Below are 22,814 nucleotides of genomic sequence, written 5' to 3' on the forward strand. Positions count from 1 at the left end.
AAATGAATTTGAACACCTAGTATCATGAAGACTTTCAAATTAATTAATCTCTTCAAATGTTGGCAAGTATTATTTTAACTAAGAAACCACTTTGGGGGAGGAATTGTCTGTTTTGAAAAACTGATACTGAATCATATGATTTTTTAAAAAATTCTCAGTTATTATTTAAACGTAAAGATAGTCTTATATTCAACAAATTTAAGTAAAGGTGCCTGCTACTAAGATTGTTATAAATGTGCATCAACAAAAAAGCACAGTACAATCAAACCGATCCTTAACACACTAAAAGTTAAGATTAATTTCAGGTAGATTATCTCTAGACAGTAAGCAAAACTCCTGGGGATGTCCTAACCTTATTCATAAATCTGTTCTTAAACAATAAGAAAAAGTAGATAGCCCACATTTCCACAGTAAAAACCAAGTACACCTGAATATTTTTTCCCAGTTAAATATTGCGCTACATACATTCTACACATTATACACATAATTTGCACAAACCATTTATTACTTAACTAAAGAACATGGAAATTCTTAAATAAATGATACAAAGTTCTGAAGAATGAGTTTAGTTTGTGCATAGAGAAATCTGAATCTAATCTAAACCCAGTACTTTGTGCAGAATAGGCAGTCAGACATCCAGAAATATCTTTTAACAATGTGTTTGAAAAGATCCATTATCTTCATGTACAAAGTAACTTTCCTGAAGTTTCCTGGAAAGATGTGTTTGATTTTTGGTTACAATAAAACAATTACATTGTAAATCCCTGTTATTGCTTTGACGTTCATTGTAACATTGTGCCATTTGTGGGGTATTCTTTCCTCATTTGTATTGTGAAGTGTGATCAGTGGTTGTTCACAGTATAACCTGATAAATACAAAATCAACAGTTCAAAAAATAAATTAGGAAGAGCACCAATCAAAAATAAAAGGAAACTGATGTAAAGACTTTGAATAAACCATCATCTTAACTCCCAAACATCACAAGAAATATCACAAAAAAGGCATTAGAATTTCACTTTAAATTTTGTTTAAAAACTGGGAAGGAAGTCTTGCTGGAATTGAATTTGAAGGTTGTGTCAGAAATGCATATTGTGTAGATTTCTATTCGCCTCTGTGGTCACACAACAATGCACTCACATCAAGAGAACAAACACATGAACACAGTATTTAAGAGATTCTTAATATTTCATATTGCAGTCTATGGGTCTTTCAATTTCAGTGATTGAAGTAATAAAGGCAATTTACTTTTATTTAAATAATCTAAGTTGTATTTCTTCAGATGTTGGTTATTATCTAGTATTCTATAAAGCAAATTACGGGATACACTCACAGCCAGACATGGAAGCCCAATCAGGCCACCTACAATTCAATGCACGCAGCATATACAAAATGATGGAGGAACTCAGCAGGCCAGGCAGCATCTGTGGAAAAAAGTACAGTCGACGTTTTGGGCTGAGACTCTATGCAGGTCCTGGCCTGCTGAGTTACTCCAGCATTTTGTGTGTGTTGCTTGGATTTCCAGCATCTGCAGATTTCCTCTTTTATGATTCAATGCACACTAGTTTTTTTCTTCCCATTTATGTGGAAGGTAGACGTTTATTTCAACAAAAGATGTTTGTTTCTTTCAGACCTGTCTTTAAGAAAAGTAGGCATCCACTGTACAACAGATGTGTGGATAGCTGAGGCAATAATGGAAATCATTGGGTTGTTGGAAGAAATTATGACTATGAATGGATAACAAGGTTTCCCCTGCACAGTGATTCTTCACAGTCCAAATAGGGAAGGTATACTTCAGTGAAAGCTTGTAGGGATGTATGATCTATCATTCCCCATCATAATCCCAAACACAGAAGAGGGTTCAGCCTTTACACTGTGGTCTGTGCTTTAATATGCCCAATGCATGCAATCATTTGCATAGGTATAAAAGTACAACACAAAATATATTACAGCTGTATGGCAGAGGGAATGTCAGCTGTATGTCATCTATATCAATGATCTGGATGATAATGTGGTAAATTGGATCAGCAAATTTGCTGATGATACAAAGAGTAGAGGTGTAGTGGACAGTGAGGAAGGTTTTCAAAGCTTGCAGGGGGATTTGGACCGGCTGGAAAAATGGGCTGACAAATGGCAGATGGAGTTTAATACAGACAAGTGTGAGGTATTGCACTTTGGAAGTAAAAACCAAGGTATAACAGACAAGGTAAATGGTAGGACACTGTGGAGTGCAGTGGAACAGAGGGATCTGGGAATACAGATACAAAATTCCCTAAAAGTGGCGTCACAGGTAGATAGGGTCATAAAGAGAGCTTTTGGTACATTGGCCTTTATAAATCAGTATTGAGTATAAGAATTGGAATGTTATGGTGAGGTTATATAAGGCATTGGTGAGGCCGAATTTGGAGTAATGTATGCAGTTTTGTCACCGAATTACAGGAAGGATATTAATAAGGTTGAAAGAGTGCAGAGAAGGTTTACCGGGAATGTTGCCGGGACTTGAGAAACTGAGTTACAGAGAAAGGTTGAATAGGTTAGTATTTTATTCCCTGGAGCATAGAATAATGAGGGGAGATTTGATAGAAGTATATAAAATTATGATGGGTATAAATAGAGTGAATGCAAGCAGGCTTTTTCCCCAAACAGGCTAGGGGAGGAAATAAAACCAGAGGACATGGGTTAAGGGGTGAAGGGGGAAAACTTTAAAGGGAACATTATGGGGGGCTTCTTCACACAGGGAGTGGTGGGAGTGTGGAATGAGCTGCTAGATGAAGTGGTAAATGCGAGCTCACTTTTGACATTTAAGAAAAACTTGGACAGATACATGGATGAGGGGAATGGAGGGATATGATCCAGGTGCAGGTCAGTGGGACTAGGCAGAAAGATGGTTTGGCACAGCCAAAAGGCCTGTTTCTGTGCAGTAATGTTCTATGGTTCTGTGGAAGATAGCTAAAGTATTGTCTCTTCAATTACTGCTCTGGTGTCACCAATCTCTAATTTCGGAGCATTGATTATGATAGTGGAAAGAACCGCCCAAATTTGGGCACAACTGCTCACCTGGGCTATCAGATCAATTGAGTCCTAATGACAGCTTAGCCAAAAAGTAGTCTCTCCAACAAGGTTACAGCTCAGCCAGACACACCGGGATCTGCAGGATCACATTCTCCACCTCCTCCCATCAAGGCTATCTGTCAACCTCCATCTGCCACCTATCTGCATTTTAGTTAGCGGTCAAGGTCAACTGAACTCCCGGACCCCTTCCTTGTGAGGGGCACTGAGTGGATGGGGGAAGGGGAATTTGCAATAAAATACCCTGGACTTGAAATACTTCTGCCTCAGTCCTGGTGTTAAAATAAGAGCCATAGGTTCTCCATGATTACTACCTCATTGCCACACTTATATTGTTTGTATTTTACCAGCTGAATAGCAGATGTTCACAGTTTTGGTCCATTCAGAAGATGTGGGCAACTTTACAAAAGCACCCATAGGATGAAGTAATCAAGTCTGCAATAATTACTTCACATTTTTGGAGGTCAATTGAGTAAGCAGTTGACTAGCTTGCCTAAATAGATAACTAGAATGCAAAGGATTATCCATGATATATATGTATGGTTCTAATCAAAGGTCACCAATGTGAAATGTTGTCTGATTTCACTCGCCAGTGTTGGTTGCTGACCTCCTGAGACTTTACAGCATCTTCAGTTTCAACTTCAGATTTCCAGCATCTGCAGCATTTTGCTTCTGAATCCTGATTCCAAGTTGCCACTTAGCCATCACAGCAAGCTGCTGGCGTCAGTGAAGTCTCTTGCAGCAGTAATTGGTCATTGTGGGAGAGCTCAGTCCTGAGGAGTGATGGTAGTGTAGGACAGTATTGGCACGACCGTGAAGGATTACACTGTCTTCCTACTCTGCACATAAAGGGATGCTTAATATTTTTCTGGTGGCCTCTAATGGCTTCTTTAAGAGATGCTTCTTTCATTAATGGATTTGTTTCATGGCAAAATCCAATAACTCTAGATCAAGTGATCACCAACCATTTTTATGCTATGGACTCCTACCATGAACCGAGGAGTCCCATGTTCCCAGGTTGGGAACACCTGCTCTAGATGCTCCTAAAGTGGTGAACAGCAACACGAGCCCCCTCTACTTTCATTTCCTGCTCGAAGACCCAATTTCTTTCCTGGCAAATTACCATTCATTGTCCCGTACATATTATACAATTAAAAATATCAATAACTCCCAGTAAACATATAGTTAAATGGTTAGTTATTGAACAGCTTGAAAGAAATACAATTGATAATCATTATAAAAATGGATACTTATTAGCCCATTATAAGATGAGAGAAACTTCACTCTTTCAAAGGCTGATTGCAACATTAGGTATTTTGAAGCCACTGAATTATCCGGTTTGGTAACATGTGATCTTGATAATGGACAGTAGTAGCAGAATGCTGACATCAGTAATTCAAGCTCAAATGAAATTAATGGGAAAAAACTTATCCTTGTGAGATAATGCCCATAAAAAGTGAGAGTTTATGAGTTATTTTACATCAACCACATTGGCACACATATATCTATTCCCATAAAAGGGAAAAGTTAAGTTAATCTCATATTAAAATACAAACTTTTGTTTCCAGTTGCTTGAATTATAAAAGCTTACACTGCATTTAAAGCTGTTGGAATTATTTAGTGCATTTACTCAAGTGTAATGTTCAAAGTAATGATGTTAAGACAGAAGTTACAGAATTTAATACATTATGTTCTGATGGGGTGAATCCTCGACGGTGCAAAAGGAGAAGTGCTGGCAACACTAAGCTTCGCAGCAGCAGTGGCGATGGCCGCTGAGGAGAATACTTTTCCATGTGGCTAATGGTTCATTTGGTGAACCAAAACTCAGAGGCCCCCTCCACTGCGGTATACGGGAATCGAACATTCTTTGTTCAGGTTCTCTTCAGCTGCCTTCATCAAAATAGCCAATCTGCTTCCAGACACAGAGCCATTCTGGATTGCGCTCATCAACTAGAAGCAACAGAAGAGGAAGAAAAATCAATTTTAAAAAGTCATTCAGTGCCAATCACACTGTTTAACTTATCAATAGATAACTCATTCAATATCAGGTAGATTTAATACTTACATTGGCTACACGTATCATTTCTTCAATTATGAACAGATTTTAAGTTACACTGTCTTTCCTGCCTATTCACGAAGGATACTCATTGTAAAGTAACATTACCAGGAAACCCACTACAAGAGCATTATCATAAAAAAAAAACAAAATCTCCAAACAGCACCACATTCTCAGCTATTGGAAGAAATTTCAGGCTTCAATTGTCTGGGCAGTAATTTGTTGCAGTGCATCAGATGACAGCTGTACAACCCAATAAATTTATGGGAAAATCAGAATCAGGTTTAATATCCTTGGCACATATCATGAAATTGGGGAGGTTTGCCAATGATTTGGAGAACTACACTTAGGCAAACAATTTCCTCACTTCAGTTGTAATTCAGTGTTCTGACTTGAAGAAAATAAAGATTTTAGTTTAATAAAGAGCATGGGGCATGCTGGATTAACCCTTGCTGCTTCATTGGATGTACTTATCTCAGCAGCTGGAGGAGCTCTTTTACCAAAGTGGCCAACTTTGCAGCAGCAAAACTTCTCTCCTGCTACATAAATGTTGACAGAAGCAAAGGAAGTGAGCCAACTCAAACAATTAACACCATAGATTTATACTGACATTTCAATTTTCTCTTCAACCAAAAATAAGGTAAATTTTCTTTTTTTCCCTCCAATAATGCAAAATATTGATGTCTGAATATTCAACAAAGCTGTACATGAAGCAGTTTTTAGGTAAAAGCTCTGTATCATCAAACAAGTGGTTAAAGATGCTATATAATCTGGCACTACTTTAGCTCTAAACACTGCCATTTTTGAAGGCTTTATTGCAGTTAGGTCTGGTTTGCTAATGATATTTTCTTGGTATTTAATTTGTATATTCTCATACTTTGGGCTAGTCCTGCATTTTAGATAAGATTATAGTACATTTCAGACAAAAGACACGATCTCCGAAAATGCCGAAACTCCATTTACTTGGCTGCAGAACATTCATGACATTATCAGTAAAACCTAATTATTTTCTGGGAAAAATCATCAACAAGATGGAAAATAAAATATCCTAAATCTGCATTTCCAATCAGAATCCAAAGATCTGCTAGTTATTAAAATTAAATCTCTTCAATCTGTGGGAAAAAATACCCAATGTTAACATAGCACATTAATATTCTGGATTTTACACAGGGATCCATCACCTCATGGCAGTATACATCAGTTTCTGTGTATCGAAATTTTGGCTTATTTATTACGTTCTGTGAGCTGTACAATTAGCTGGCAGAGGAAATAAATACGAGTTCATTTACACGAGTTACTCAGTGTCATTAAATTCAAATAAATATATATTTCTTTAAAATGGCATGTTAGGCACAAAAGATAGATTTTCTGCAATCTTCTATCACAATGCAGTTATCTACAGCTCATCTCAGGAGAGACAATTACCATTTCCTTTGCCTTGATCTTGTTTGTTTAACTTGACACAGCGAAGAAAGACCCGACATTGACCAAAATCCTGAGCATTAATTTATCTCATGCTCTGCATTCATCACTGTCATTGCAGAGGAAAGGCCTGGCAGATATTTGAAATACCTATCCAGGACAAGATCTATAAAAACAAACTCTACTTTCAGAGGAAAAATAAACTCAAACGCTCATGCAGACAAAGTCAAATAAGCAGATCAAGAGACTCAATTTTATCTTATGTGTAACTTAAATGAATGTCAAAGGGCTGGACATTAATTTTCATTCAAATAAGAAAATGCAGTTAATGACCTAAACATTTTAAACTATTACCAAGTTATAGGACCATTTTCTTCCAGTCTCTAATGGAGAAGACAGATACTCACCTGCAAGAATTCAATTAGCTCTACCTGCCCATTCTTGTTTATGTCAACCTCCGTTAGCATTTCATGCAGAGTTGCCTCATCCACCTGATAACCAACACTCTGCATGAAAGACACAGAAAAAAATGATAAAATATTAAAAATTGCAATATCGCAATATCTCAAATATGCTGAAGAATAGCTTTAACAGAATAGATGTATGGTTACCTTTCCACCCTAACTATGTTTATTATGAGAGGTCCATACTAACATGGGTTTAAAAGTTCATAGTTCAACATAAATGTACGTCACCATATACAACCCTGAGATTTGTTTTCTTGCAGGCATATTCAGTAAGCCCAATAACCATAATAGAATTAATTAAGGACCGCACCCAACAGTAGACAACCAACCAATGTGAAAAAGACAACAAACTGTGCGAAGTTAAAAAAAAAAATCAATAAATAAACAATAAATATCAAGAACATGTGATATAGAATCCTTGAAAGTGAGTTCATATGTTATGGGAACAGTTCAGCTTTGGGGTAAGTGAAGTTATCCTCATTAGTTTAAAAGCTTGATGACTGAGGGGTAATAACTGTTCCTGAACCTGGTGGTGTGAGTTCTGAGGGTCCTGTACCTTCTTCATGATGGAAGCAGCGAGAAGGGAGTATAGGCTGCGTGGTGGGGTCTCTGATGATGGATGCTGCTTTCCTACGACACCGTTCCCTGAAGAAAGGTGCAGAGGGTTTTACCCGTGATGGACTGGGCCATAGCTATTAAAGTTCTTATTTAAATGAAACAGAAAACTTATTTTGCAGGCCCTGAAAATTTTGTTGAATTAACAGAATAAAATAAAGGCTGCTCTCATAGACTTCATTAAAAAAAAAGTGCTTGCAATAGCAAGTCCAAGCTTCAGGCCGCCATACCAATACAGAGTTATTTTACCTCTAATACGCGCTGGACATCAAGCGTTGTGATAAAACCTTTCCTGTCATCATCAAATTTTTGGAACCTTTTCTTATACCTGGAAAAATAAGAATGTAACAGCTTAACTCAATAAACATTTGTATAAAAGATATGCATTTGTATGGTGCCTTTTATTGATTGAGGTTGTCTCTAAATAGAGGCTGTGTATAAGATGATGAGAGGCATCGATCGTGTGGATAGTCAGAGGCTTTTTCCCAGGGCTGAAATGGCTGCCATAAGAGGTCACAGGTTTAAGGTGCTGGGGAGTAGGTACAGAGGAGATGTCAGGGGTAAGGTTTTTACTCAGAGAGTGCTCAGTGTGTGGAATGGGCTGCCGGCAACGGTGGTGGAGGCGGATACAATAGGGTCTTTTAAGAGACTTTTGATAGGTACATGGTGCTTCAAAAATAGAGGGCTATGGGTAAACCTAATAATTTCTAAGGTAGGGACATGTTCGGCACAACTTTGTGGGCCGAAGGGCCTGTATTGTGCTGTAGGCTTTCTACGTTTCTATGTTAAATGCCATGCTAAGGCGCCATGGTAGTGTAGCAGTTAGCACAATACTATTACTTGGAGCATTCTGAAGTTTGGAATTCAATTCCGCACTGTACTGCAAGGAGTCTTTGTACGTCCTCTCTGTGGAATGCTTGGGTTTTCTCCTGGTCTGCCGGTTTCCTCCCAAAATCCAAAGTGGGTTAATTGGTCATTGTAAATTGTCCCCTGATTAGGTCAGGGTGAATTGGGTTGCTGGAGCCTGAAAGGCTGGAAGACCCTGTTCCACATTGTATCACTAAATAAATTAAAATAAACACTTTACACCTTAAGAAATACTTCCTACTGTATATGTAGTTACTGCTACAACACAGTAAATACAACAACTAAATTAACTTCACAAACATCAATGCTCTTCATGCTGTTCAATAGTTAGGACAATGCTGTTCTTTTTGAAAGAGTACTAATGGGTCTTTACCACCCTCCAGAGAAGGCTGATAAAGACTTGGTTTAACAAACAGGGACGACTGTACCTCCTGCCCGAATTTTTCACTAACTGCCAGGTCACCTTTCTATGTCCTGTACATGAGTCTGCAGTAGTGCTCTTTCGGTAAAAACAGTTTAACTGTTTCATGCAGTGTGGAGCAAAGGAGAAAAAAGTATTTCTTTTTACCTGTCGACATCTGCAGGTGACAGGTTTATTTCAGTGTTGCGTAATTGATCGGATCGAACTTTGTAACCCATTTCATAGTACAGAAATTCCTCTGCGGCCTTTAGCTCATCCTAAAAACATGCAAACAGAAATCAGGGTCAGAATATTAGAAGCTATAAAATTATTAATAGAAATTATGCCAAAGAAGTTACATTAGATTGGGTGTCGCTCCACATTTCAGCATGTGCAGTCCCTAGTGTATTCTAATTATAGTATTTCTTTACTACTAAAATTTCTAATCAAAGCAATCTTGACTATCTTGACAAAGCATCTGTTTAAGTCCAGTCTGCAGTTTAATGAGAAGAGAACAGAGATAAAAGCAAAGTAGCTGCTTAAAAAGTGGCGATAGATAATAAATGGGATTAACTTTAAAAAGACACTATACTTGATGAACAATGAATATTATTTGAAGAATATCCTTCTATATTAGGGGGTGATGGTACTCCTGAATTTCCACCTGGCACCTGCATGACTGATAGTAGTGAAAACCGAACTACTGACGCGATGAATGAAGCGGTGACACAGCCAGAGATGGAGGACCATCAATGCTGCCCTAAACGCCAGCGGCATGACGGGCAATAGAGAAAGAGAATATTATCTGAGATGGAAAAACCATAAGTGATCATCATTTCACCAGGGTACCTGGAATTCCTTGGTCAGAAATGCACATAAAAATCACAGTAACAGGACTTGCAAAAATGCCAATCCATTCAAAAACAGAAAAACAACAATTTTTTCCAAATCATGCAACATATTTTTTCCATTACAAAATAAATTCACTCCAAAGGACAAAACGTAGCCAGAAAATGTTGAAGTACTGCATTTTCCATTGAGATCTTATTTAGATCATCTGATACAAAGGATTAGACACATTTTGAATAAAATGAAAACAATTATTAAAAGTATATTGATATAAGCTATCTCATTTATTTTCAAATGCATTATTCATTCAATAAAACTGAGGCTTCTGTGCCACAGGTCTGAAGAAGGACAGATGTTTGCTGTGTGCAGATGCATTTATTATATTCAACTGGCGGTAAATAATGAAGGGATGGTGCATAAAGAGTAATGTCATTTAAAACTATCAGCTTTTTATTTGAGTGCACCAGATAATAAGGAAAAATCTATATATAAGAAGAAAGAACACGCGAGTGACCTGAATCCGTTTCTCACTCCAGTTCAGTTCCGCAGCCATTAATTCCACAATGCGGGGAAGAGCATCTTCAGCAGCCTGCACATTCAGGAAAGATAGTCGTGTTCGGCGTGCAAGGATGTCCACAGCAGTGCGTGCGTACTCTTTCACGGCATATCGTACCTGCACAAATTGGGCAACAATATGCTTTAACATTTCAAACAAGATCTGCCTTACAGCTGGCTTTATTGCTTGGGTTGATGAAAACCTCAGACAAATGCTGCAAATATATTTTATTATGGCATTGTGATCGAGGCCCAGCCAGTGTGCTTTCAAACAAATGGGCTGAGCCTGGCAGCAGCATCTCTTTTGATCTGGGCAGCGTCACTCAATGAGGTGGCACAGTAGCGTGAAACTTTACAATGCCAGCAACTGGGGTTCAATCCCCGTCACCGTCTGGAAGGAGTTTGTACGCTCTTCTTGGTACCACGTGGGTTTCCTCTGCGTGCTCCAGTTTCCACCCACAGTCCGATGCCTACCAGTTGGTAGGTCAATCGGTCCTTTGGATGTAATTTGCTGAGTATGCCCTCAGGAAAATGAATCTCAGGGTTGTATAATGTGACTTATATGTGCATTGATAATTACATTTACTTTTAACTTCAAAGTAGGTGACGTGGGCTCACTGGGCCAGAATGGTCTGCTTACTGTGCCATATTTCTAAATAAATTAAAATAAATACATTTCTGTAAATGCTATAAAATCAGGCAGCGCAAGTAGCAGGAATAACATAGAGGTGGAAACATGGCCGGACAGGCGATTAGGAGCAGAGGAATGGAAGAAGAAGGTGAATGTCTGAGCATGATAAATACCTCAGGACACACTTGGACCCTATGACTCTACGGTGTGCCAAAAGGATATAACGAACTGGAGATAGGACACCTGCAGATAATCTGAATGCAAAGGATAGCCGTAAGATCGTAAAGCTCAGTGGCAGTTTCAGGAAGCGAGACCAGCATGCCTTCACTACAGAGTACTGAACAGCAAGAAGGGTAATTAGTAGTGTTGGCAGTAGTGGGGTGGGGGCAGTGTTCAGTTAAGGGTTGTGCTTCAGAGACTCACCAAGAAAATACACATTCTGAGGAGGGAGATGGCTAAATCATCAACCTGATTCTCCAGTGCAGAAGAATGTTTTAGAATTGGACAATTACAATCAGGAAAAAATGTTAAATTCTGCTGGAAATCCAAAGCAATGCACACAAAGTGCTGGAGGAACCCAGCAGGTCAGGCAGCATCCATGAAAATGAACAAATAGTCACTGTTTCAGGGTGAGACCCTTCTTCAAGACTGGAAAGGAAGGAGGAAGACAGCAGAATAAAAACGTGGGTGGAGGGGAAGGAGGTTAGCTGGAAGGTGATAGATGAAGCCAGGTGGGTGGGAAAGGTGAAGGGCTGGAGAGGAAGGAATCTGATAGGAGAAGAGAGTGGACCATGGGACAAAAGGAAGGAGGCAGCAGCACTAGGCAGAGGAAGTTATGTTGTAAAACTTTGGCTGGGCTGCAACTGGAGTATTGCACTGAGGTCTGGCCATCCCATTATAGGAAGGATGTAGAAGCTTTACAGAGGTTGCGGATGAGGTTTACCGGGGTGCTGCCTGGAGTTAGGATTGTCCAGCCTCTACTACAAGGAGAGGCTAGTCAAACTTGAGATGACTCCTCTGGAATGCTGCAGGCTGAATTGAGAAGTGATAGAAGCTTACAAGGTGATGAGGAGCGAAGATAGAGTAGACAGCCAGGGTGAAGATGTCTAACACTAGACGGCACACATTTAAGGGAGGTGTTCCCAACATTTTTTATGTCATGGCCCCCTACTATTAACTGAGGGGCCCATGGAACGCAGGCTGGGAACCCCTGAAGGGGTAAATTGGAGACATACTGGACAATTGTTTTTCTTTAGACATAGAGAGTGCGGGTGCCGGGAATGTGTTGCTGGGGTGGCAGTGAAGGTAAACACCATAGAGGTGCTTAAAAGGTTCTTAGACACGTGAATGTACAAAGAATGGAGGAATACACACATTGTATCAGCAGAAGGGATTGGTTTAATCAGGCGTTTAACCGGTTTGGCACAACATTGTAGGACAAAGGGGCTTTTCCGGTTGTTCTAATTGCAATAGAATGGACAGGGTAAAGCCTGATGCAAACTTGCTTGCAGTTTGTTTACCTATTTGGTTGCTTTTCATTAGATACAATACTCCACTGGCATTTGAGAGTGTAGATCAGAGACTGCACAGAAGACCAAGGTGCACAGACCCTGGATCTCCAAAACCCTATTAGAATATAGAACATAGAAATCTATGGCACATAACAGCCCCTTTGGCCCACAATGTTCTGCTAACCATGTAACCTACTTTAGAAACTGCCAGAATATTCCTACTGTGTAGCCCTCTATTTTTCTAAGCTCCTTGTACCTATCTAAGTGTCTCTTAAAAGACCTTATTGTATCTGCCTCCACCACTGTCGCTGGCAGTGCATTCCATGCACCCACCACTCTCTGTGCGAAAAACTTACCCCTGACATCCCCCTTGTACCTATTTCCAAGTACCTTAAAATTATACCCCTTTTCTGTTAGTCACTTCAGCCTGGGAAAAAGCCTCTGACTATCCACACGATCAATGTCTCAAAAAAAAAATTCTAAAAGAGTTCTACTCTAAAAGAAATGCTGGTGAACATGGCATTAATGCGAGGGAGATGGCAGAGACAACATAGAGTCTAACACCAATTATGATGCCAATATCCACAATGGAGTCAACACTTCAGCTGGCCCACTGATGCTCACAGCTCCCTCCTCGCCCATTCACACATACCAGCAGCAGATCGTCCAGTATCAACTCCCTCAGCAAATCTCACTTTGACATAAACCACGAGACTCTGTCCACTGCAGGTAAGCAGCATTATATGGCAAGGCCTGAACAAGAACCCACCACAACCCCTAAGAGAAACACTTTGACAGAAAGCTCCAGAATTAATAGACATTCAAAAACATTCAACTACAAAATAATTACATATGCAACACACTCTTAAACAAATAAATGCATTTAACATCATTAATCTGCATTTAACATCATTAATCTGATAAATATAAATTATCTGAAACCTACCTCTCACATTCATATCCTTTCTGCTCTACTGAATGGCGTCACTGAATCAGTGACAAGTCTAATCCATTTGCCTGCCTTTGGTGTATACCTTACTATGCTTAAATGTCTCTTAAATACATTAAAAGGAGGTGGCATCCAATTCCACCTCCTCCCCTGGCAGTGAGACAGGACGCTCTGTGGGTACACCACTGGTCACAGTGCCAACTATCACCAATTTTGGATCAAGTTAGCCAACTCAGATTCCATGCCAACCTACCACATGGATCTCATCAATTTTGGGAGAGTCCAGGTTAAGAAAGGGAATTTTGGATCTTGCTCCATCCCTCCCCTTCTCCTATTTTTAATATACTGGCTACCTCCCCTCTATCTTTCAGTGCAGGTGGAGGGTCTTGAATGAAACTCATAGTGTCTACTTCCCTCCATAGATGCTGCCAAACCTACTGAGTTCCTCCTGTGCTTTGTGAATTGCTACAATTTCCTGAGTTGTCCTATTACCCTTCTTAAAAAAAAAGGAAAAAAAAACATTTTCCTGCCCTCTGGAACCTTGTTTGTGGAAAAAGAGGATATAAAAGTTTCTGGCCAGTTCGCAATAGTCTCCTCTCTTGTCTCTCTCAATAATCAAGGACAGATCTCATCAACCTCTGGGATTTAATCACAATAAATTTGTGAAGTACCTTTTCAATATCAACAGCTCACAACACTTGTGCAATAGCAACACTGTTTCTTACCTCTGCTTCAATGTATGGGAAGTCAGCAACCAAATGTTTACCAACTAAAGGCCACTTCCTTCCCGTAACTTGAGCCAACTTAGCCACCTCAAATGCTCTTCCCCCATAGGTAGAGGCAAGATGGCGTGCTACCTGAAGAATAAGAATGTAGTTAAAATCTGTTAGAAAAGCAGAGTTAGCATTTCTATTCTAACTGAGTTGTGTTTACAAAGTACTGTCTATTTTCCTGAGAATGTCATGGACATAAAGCGATGCAGCAGCATAGTTGGCACTAGAATCAGAATCGGAATCAGAATCAGATTTAATATCACTGGCATATGTCGTGAAATTTGTTATGTCTGCGGCAGCAGTACAAGGCAATACAAAGTACTAGAGGAAGAAACTGAATTACAGGATATAAATTAATATAAATAAAATAGTTAAATTAAATAAGTAGTGTAAAAGTAGAAATAAAAAAGTAGTGAGGTAGTGTTAATGGGTTCAATGTCCAATGGCAGAGGGGAAGAAGCTGTTCCTGAATTGTTGAGTGTGTGCCTTCATGCTTCTGCACCACCTTCTTGATTGTAGCAAAGAGAACAAGGCATGACTTGTTCTTCAAATCAGTTTTGTATTTTGAGTACCTTCATCCACATGGTGCAAGCTCAGGGAGATCTATCCCTTGGGACAGGGGTTCCCAGCCTGGAGTCCATGGACCCCCGATTAATGATAAGGCTCCGTGGCATAAAAAATGTTGGGAAGTCCTGCTTTAGGATGATTTCTTGATGCAGTTTGGTTGCAGATTGTCCTTTGTACTGGATGCTAAATGGAATTCTTATTCTACATACATTTTTAATGCACACACTGTAACATATGTTAGCACAGTAGGGTCAATTTTCCTGACCTTTTCTTACCGAGCAGGTCCATTTCCCAGGAACAAAGTCAAGAATATAAAAGACACAAGGCAGTTGTTTCCAGATTGCTCTTCTCTTTCATGATGTCTCTACCGCGATGCAGTCTGGCACTTCCCTGGGGCTCAGGGGCAGTGCAGAAGATGAGGTGGCGAGCTGCTTTGACAATCCTACTCTGCTTTTGTGCAGAGTTGGCGCAGGGACACAAATTTCCTGGGAAACCTCATGAGACGGAGTCTATAACAAGAACTAGCCACACTGGTTTTAAAAGATTTTGAAACTACCCCTCAGGTCTAGGCCTGGTAGCTATTTTTTAAAGAGTTATTTGAATGTTATTGTCCTTATTGAGAATTGTTCTATGAAATCAAACTTTTTCATTCAGCCAAAGTTAATGAGTTGTTTTGAGAACCCAAGAAAAATAATGTTTGAACAAGAAACTGTGCAAATCAGTCTTGATCTTGACAAAAAGTGAGGATTACAAATGAAGTAGCAAAAAAAGAATGAATTTGAAAATCTAAGGCACAGTTTGGAGGGTCTAGAGACTTTTTTGAATGCAGTACTGCAAGTTTTGTCTAAAACAACAAGACTTGTTGCCTCAGCACAAACATGATGGGAGCCACCTCAGCCACAGGAGTTGGGTACAAATTCTCGTCAGCCACGTCCTTTCAGGAAATGAAAACTTATTGTGGTAAAAGGTAAATAGTTCAGTAATCTCAGGGAACTCTGAAGCAACTAAATGGAAAATCCTACAACAGGTAGCGGAGTTGGCCCAGTATATCATGGGTAAAGCCCTTCCAACCATTGAGCACATCTACATGAAACACTGCCATAGGAAAGCAACATCCATCATCAGAGATCCCCGCCACCCAGTCCAATCTCTTTTCTCATTGCTGCCACCCAGAAGAAAATACAAGAGGCTCAGGATTCGTACCGCCAGGTTCAGGAACAGCTTCTACCCCACAATCATCAGGCTCCTGAACAAAAGGTGTTAACCACACTCACTTGCCCATCCATTGAGATGTTCCCACAACCAATGATCTCACTTTAAGGACTCTTTATCTTGTTATTTCACGTTCTGGAAATAACTCGGAAAATGTGTAACTTGGGTATTTAATGGTTGGGTTGAAGTGTTCCCCGATCTTGGCAAATGTTTCATCAGCATATGAGGAGGTACCATTAGTGTGCTGTAAATTACACACTGTGACTGTTTCCTCGTATGGTGATGAAACATTTGTGACTGAATTGCTAAGATCAGAGAACAACTCAGCCCAGCCACTTCAGGTTTTCCTTATTTATTGCTATTTATCTACTTCTGCATTTGCACAGCCTGTTCCCTTCTGCACTCTAGTTGGTCTTTCATTGAAACTGCTATAGTTACTATTCTATAGATTTGCTGAGTATGCCCACAGGATGAACCTCAGTGTTGCATATGTGTACTCTGATAATGAAATTTACTTTGAACTTTGAATTTACTTAAATTTTACAAGAATGCTAAAAGTTTAGGGAGGCGGTGAAGCCAATATTTCACCTTAGAAGTCTAATAAGCAAAACTAAAGCCCTGAAATAAGAAGCGGCAGGGTCGACAAAAGAAACATTGGCTCAACAACAGAAAACAGAGAAGGATGGTATATGGGGGGGTTGGGGAGGAAGAACAGAAACTGCTTACCTCGGCACCCAGACCATAGTATTGCACCAATCTGATGTGAAGAGTGGGAGACCAGTCATGGGCTCCTTCTAGTAGCAGTCCAACCGTCTTGCATGGTTCTGTTGTGTTCAGGTTACAAGATTTGACAGCAGCATTTATTGCATCCTCTGCCATTATACGGTAAGTGGTCCATTTACCACCTACAAAATACATGAACCAGGTGTGAACTCCAGGTTCATAAAACATATGCTTTGATACAGTACTTCTCTCACTCTGCATCTATCCTATCAGGGTGCATTCCCTTTATCTTAAATTCCCTCAGATGCTACAACTTGGAAGGTATTAGGAACCTTCTTCCAAGAGGACCACAATCCTGTCATGCTTTGAGGGTTTGCATGCCTCATTAACTTGGAGAGCTATGTTGCCTACAGTCAGGACTTTATGCTTTGGCTCTTGGTAGGGTCACCCACGCCAAACTGGTGAAAAGGTAGAGGCTAGACTAAGAGTGGTCCATAGTACCCCAGGTTCAGGGATTCAACTCAGGGCCAACAATCCTGACTAGTCAAACGAAACAGCAATGAAGAATCCTTATACATCTGATGCGAAGGTATGCTTTCCTGAGTCACCCGGGACTTGCATGACTGACACTAATGAAAATTAAGAGGAAGCTACTGACATGATGAAAGAAGCCCTGAACACCACCAGAGATGAAGCATCTTCATTGCTGGCCTAAACGCCAGCGGCGTTACAGGCCATAACACACATTAGGATTACGTTTTCCACTGCAATAACCTGTTTATTCCACCCTTTTGTTTCTTCTCATTTTTTCTCATTCATCCACAAAATCTGATTCAACTAATGAATGAACATCTTCAAGTTCCTCTACTCCACTCCAACTTCTGAATATTATCTTTTCTTTTTCTTTAAGAACTGTACATTACAATATAAATATATTCACAGACCAAAATAACTCTAGAAACCCTAAATTCATACACAAAGCATTTTACCTTTATCAAGATCATTGCTTTTGTCTAAGACGTACTCAAATCAAAAAAGAAAAAAGCATAAGGTCTTTGTGCAATAAACAGAATAAACTAAAATGAATTAAGGATAATCAGCTATAAATTATTTAACAATGCGGTTCAATAATGTTAATTCTGAAAATTTGTTCAAACGATTGATATTCACAGACTTCAAATGATACTACCTGCAATAGTCACCAGCTTGCTGTCAGTCACTGTCACAACATGATTGCGAGAGATTGACTGAGTGTCCTTTGAGTTGGGATCAGACACCAGTGGTCGAATGCCACTCCAAGCTGCGAGCACATCTCCTCTTCTTACTATGCAAAGCAAAAGATCCACGGCCAAAGGTTACTTTTAAAAATCTCCATATTGTCAGCTATTAATATATTCAAAGAATGCAGACTGAAGCAGCTTACACTTGACTATCATGGTTTAGAATATTAAGTACAGTGTTTCTAAACAGCTTGACTTTGAAATCAAAATATATCTAATGCAGGTTAGGGTCATGCTGCTAACTAGATGGTACAGATATTTAATGTATCAGAAATGATTTGGAGCTATTGTGAATGTGGTACTGGAATTGGGACATCTTGAGTCTTCTGCCATCCTTGTCTCCATATCCTCTATGTATCCAATAAGAATATCTGCTATTTTTAGTGCATCCAGTAAGGTCAGAACACATTCTCCCCCCCACCCCCCAAACTTTACCTGCTATGGATTTAAGTTCAACTTTTGACACTTTCCACAATCTTCTCTGAGTATTGTTGTTAGGGCGTATTCAGGAGTTAAAACATATAGCAAATATTAAATTCACCAGCAACCGATCTTCAGGTTTGAATGTGAACTGCAGATTTAATTTTAAAATGCAGCTCAGAACAATTAAACTCAGATGCATGAATGTGGCCTACAGCCAGTGGAAATTAACATTCATTTTGGGTGTCTGGAGTGTGGGTGCGAAGGAGGAGGTGTGTGAAAACTGTATGTAATTCAAAGGAAGCATTGTAGATGCATTGTAATTATAGAATTATGCTGCTGTTATCATTGATATTTAGCATGTAAAAATGTCATGTAATAGTGTGTTGAGCAAGTTTTTTCTTACAAGAGTGTCTTAATATGATGCCTGTTGCTTGTTTATGCTGAATAAAACACTTTCATGTCCACTAGCTTCAGTGTCTCTCTGGCGACTTAGTTCATGTCACCACATTGTCAACCAATGCCTATAGTTCACCAGCCTCTCATTTCCCAATGTAAACCCATAGTCTATTTTGGATGAGCAGAATAAGAAATAAATTTAGGTGTGATACAATCCATAGACTATTTTTGTCAGGAGGCAAAAAGGAAGCACTAATGTCTACTGATAAGGCACCTATACATAAATTCATCTGTCCTCACTGCCCTTAATGTGAAGGTAATAACCATTATGCATGTCCAATGTAATTTTAAGAAACAACAGTGAAATACTGTAAAGATCAGCCAGAGTGCAGTACGGGTATAAATTCTGTAACCAACTGAGTTAGTTGTTATTATACTGGATCATAAGAGTTCAAAAGTTGTGAAACTGAATTAAATGAAATTGGCGAAATAAATGAAACACTGGAAAACCAAAGTCATTATGTGACAGAAGTCTGTTCTGGGCACTGGTAGTAACTATCGTAGTGTCTGAGTTGATAACAGCTTCCAAAATTCACTTCCACAGAAATCGATGGAAATTAATTTTGGATGCAGGCACAATTCACAGCTGTTATTAGATTGTGCATTTGGCGCAAACTGTCAAAATTTCTTCCATCCCCATCACCAACTGTGTTCAAATTTCAAACTGGCTATGCAAGTTCAACTGAAACACTGTGACCCTCTCTACATCCCCTCCCCATCAACTCACTTTTTACCAAAACTATTTGTTTTAAACCATTTTCAATTATTCCAATGTCCTCTTGTCCATCTAACTCACCCAACATTAACACAAGTTCATCCAAAATCCCGCAGCCTATGTGCTGGCCTCCACACCAACTCTGCTCACCCACCGCTCGTGCTCGGTGCTGGTTCCTCACCCAGTGAAATCTCAGTATTAAAAATTCCTGTCTGTCTGTTTTTTAAATCTCTTTGTGGCACTATTCGTGCCCTTCTGTCATCCCCTTGTGAGCTGCAAATCTCCAAGAATTCTACAATGTGTACAGCGCCAGCAATCAGTGATTAGAGTTCAATTCCCAGCACTGTCTGTAAAGAGTTTGTGAGGTCGCCACGAGAGCATATCGGTTTCTATAGGGTGTTCCAGTTTCCTCTCACATCCCAAAGACATACAGGGTCGGGTTAGAAACACAAGAAAGAGCATACTATGTTGGCGCCAGAAGCAAGGTGAAACTTGTGGATCCTAGACTCTCCCACCATAGGAAACATCTTCTCCACATCCAATCTACTGTGGACTTTCTACATTCGATAGGTTTCAATTAGAACACCCCTCGTTCTTCTGAATTCTAGTGAAAACAGGCCCAGAGCCATCACAAGCTCTTCTTATGACAATCTGTTCAATCCTAGAATTATTTTCATGAGAGAGAATAAGGTACAAGAATATGGGACTGATGGACCTGCACTGCCGGGAGACAGAATGAACTTGATGGACTGAATTGCCTCATTCTGTGCTATGAATTATGGATTTTGAGCTACTTTAATCAGTATTTAATAATAATTGCAAAAATATCAGCAATATTACAATTTCCAATCTTTTATGCAAACATTTGCTTTGAAAGTAAAACCCAATTAATCTTATTATTTATCTACAGGAATGTATTCATTTTGTTAGTAAGTATAAATAAAATATTTTTACTAGTAGTATTAGTGAACAGAAGAAAAGGATTTTAAAGTTGGCTATAAAAAATGAGAGAACTAAATATTAATTTTTACATTCCATTTCTACTAGGAACAAGCAAACATGCAAATAAATTCTGGAAGGAAATATGGGACATAGAAATTAAAATGAACAGAAAAAAAGGAGACAAAAATCTGAATAAAACCACAGTGAGATGTCAAAATAAAGATGAAGGATTAAGTATTACAATTGCTATGGATATCCGTTAATACAAAAGATGAAAAATTCCACAGCATATTTTATTATGTCATCAAAATTTAAACATTTAGAATGTTGAGCAAATTAACCAGAGCTCCAGATTTTAATAGAATAGCCGGTAATAGAATTTCAGAAAGTGCTCATCTTTGAGACATAATTGTGCTGCAAAGCCTGTTCAATAAGAGTCTGAAATGAAAATGCAGATTCAAAAACAGAACAAACACAAAATAAATTAGCTTGCAATAATTCTGTAACAATATTGTTAATGGAATATAGAAAATATAAATGATTATGCAAAACTGTTCATCGGCTGAAAAAAATTACCACACATCATAATATATTTGTCTATTTTAATAAGCTACGGAAATCCAAATCAAATTTTAAAACCTGCCATGAGCTGACAGCAGTCAGTCAATTGGATTAAATGATTAAATTAGGTGATATTTCCATATAGTTACAGTAAAATGTACAGTTTTATATTTTAAAAAATAAACGAGGTTTTAAACAATACTGATTTATAGACATTCAAATCCCCTTTCTACTAAAATGAATTAATTCCCTGAAACACACTAAACACCAATAAATATGAACCATTCTTCCATTCCAGGATCAACAAAACTTGCCATAACCCCTAAGTAAGCATAATGCATCTAAAATATTGGACTTCCAATTGTGTTCTAACAGCCTAACTTTTAAATACACGTCAAAAAAAATTCAACATCTGCTCAAGCCCACATGAATGGGTAAAACAATGAAAGACTTGAAAAAAATTGGCATGGCGATAGGAAGCAGAGGGTGATGACTGGAAGTCTGTGATGAGTGATGTGCCACAGGGTCTGGGACCCTTTCTGCTTGTGATTTATATTAACATTTGACATGAACACAGGAGGCACGATTAACAAGTTTGTTCGTGACCATTAAAAGTAATGGAGTTTTGAACAGCAGGGGTACTTGTCCAAGGCTCCAGAAGGGTGGAGGTCAGGAGTAAAGTTGGGCAGAACATTGGCAGATGCTATTTCATCTGAACAAGTGCAAGGTGATGCAGTCCAGGAAGTAACTTAGAGGTAGGACACATGATAGGGTGCTGGTCAACAGAGGGACCTTTGAGTGTAAGTCCATTGTTCATTGAAGGTGTCAGGACAGGTAAATCAGGTGATGAAGGCAGCACACAGCACACTTGTCATCATATAATAATGAAGTAGTTTCGTACAGGACAGACCCTTTGGCCTATTGAATCTGTACTAAACATGATGCCAGCTCTCCTGCCTGTTCATGGGTTTGCCTAAATGTTTCTTAAACATTGCTATTGTATCCGCTTCTCTCAGCTTCCAGCTCTCTAGAAAAAAAAAGTATGTTTGTCCAAACTCTCCTTATAACTAGCACACTTCAATTCATGCAACATTCTCGTGAACCACTTCTACACCCCTCCCAAAGCTTCCAAAACTCCAAATATAACTGGACAAAAGTTTTATGCAAGTACAACACAACTTCACAATCTTTATACTCAACACCCTGACCAATGAAGGTGAGTTTGCCAAATACCTTCTTTACCACCTTAAGCACTCACGTTGCCACATTCAGCCAGATATGGACAGCACTGCTCTTAATGGAACACCGCTGGTCACAGATCTCCAGTCAGAAAAACACCCCTCAGCCACTAACACCAGATTTCCACGATCAAACCAATTTCATATTCAACTTGCCGATTCCTCCTTATTAAGTCCCATGTGACCTAAGAGCCTACCAAGAGGGACCATATCAAATGCCTTGATAGAAATATAGCGAGAAGGGTCAAACTGATCTTGGAGTAGGTTAAAAGGTCAGCACAACATCATTTCCAAAGGGCCTGTACTCTGCTGTAGTGCTTTATGTCTGTGAAGACAACATCAACTGCCCTACCTTCAATCATCTTTGTTTAATCAAGCTGAATTAAATTTGTGAGACAGGACCTGCCAAGAATGATGACTATGTCTAATAAATTCATTCTATTCTGGATGGAAGTAAATCCTGCCCCTTAGAAACTTCTCCAGTAATTCTCATACCTCAGGTATGGATTATTCCTTCTTAAACAAATCATCAACAG

The 22,814-nt window shown here is 39.1% G+C and overlaps 1 protein-coding gene across 1 annotated transcript in view; it reads right to left on the reverse strand.

The window, feature by feature from the left end:
• The window catches only part of gpd2 (glycerol-3-phosphate dehydrogenase 2 (mitochondrial)), a 130,292-nt gene that overhangs the window by 331 nt on the left and 107,147 nt on the right, over positions 1-22,814 (reverse strand). Inside the window, exons 10-17 of the mRNA XM_059966526.1 lie at positions 17,853-17,987; positions 16,667-16,845; positions 14,114-14,245; positions 10,257-10,415; positions 9,062-9,171; positions 7,876-7,954; positions 6,952-7,050; positions 1-5,016 (exon numbers count right to left, since the gene is read on the reverse strand). The exon at positions 1-5,016 is cut by the window's left edge and continues 331 nt beyond it. Coding sequence (XP_059822509.1) covers positions 4,891-5,016; positions 6,952-7,050; positions 7,876-7,954; positions 9,062-9,171; positions 10,257-10,415; positions 14,114-14,245; positions 16,667-16,845; positions 17,853-17,987 — 1,019 coding nt within the window. The 3' untranslated portion in view covers positions 1-4,890. The remainder of the gene's footprint in view (positions 5,017-6,951; positions 7,051-7,875; positions 7,955-9,061; positions 9,172-10,256; positions 10,416-14,113; positions 14,246-16,666; positions 16,846-17,852; positions 17,988-22,814) is intronic.

The sequence above is a fragment of the Hypanus sabinus genome, chromosome 4 (assembly GCF_030144855.1).
Source record: "Hypanus sabinus isolate sHypSab1 chromosome 4, sHypSab1.hap1, whole genome shotgun sequence".
In the NCBI taxonomy this organism is placed as follows: Eukaryota; Metazoa; Chordata; class Chondrichthyes; order Myliobatiformes; family Dasyatidae; genus Hypanus; species Hypanus sabinus.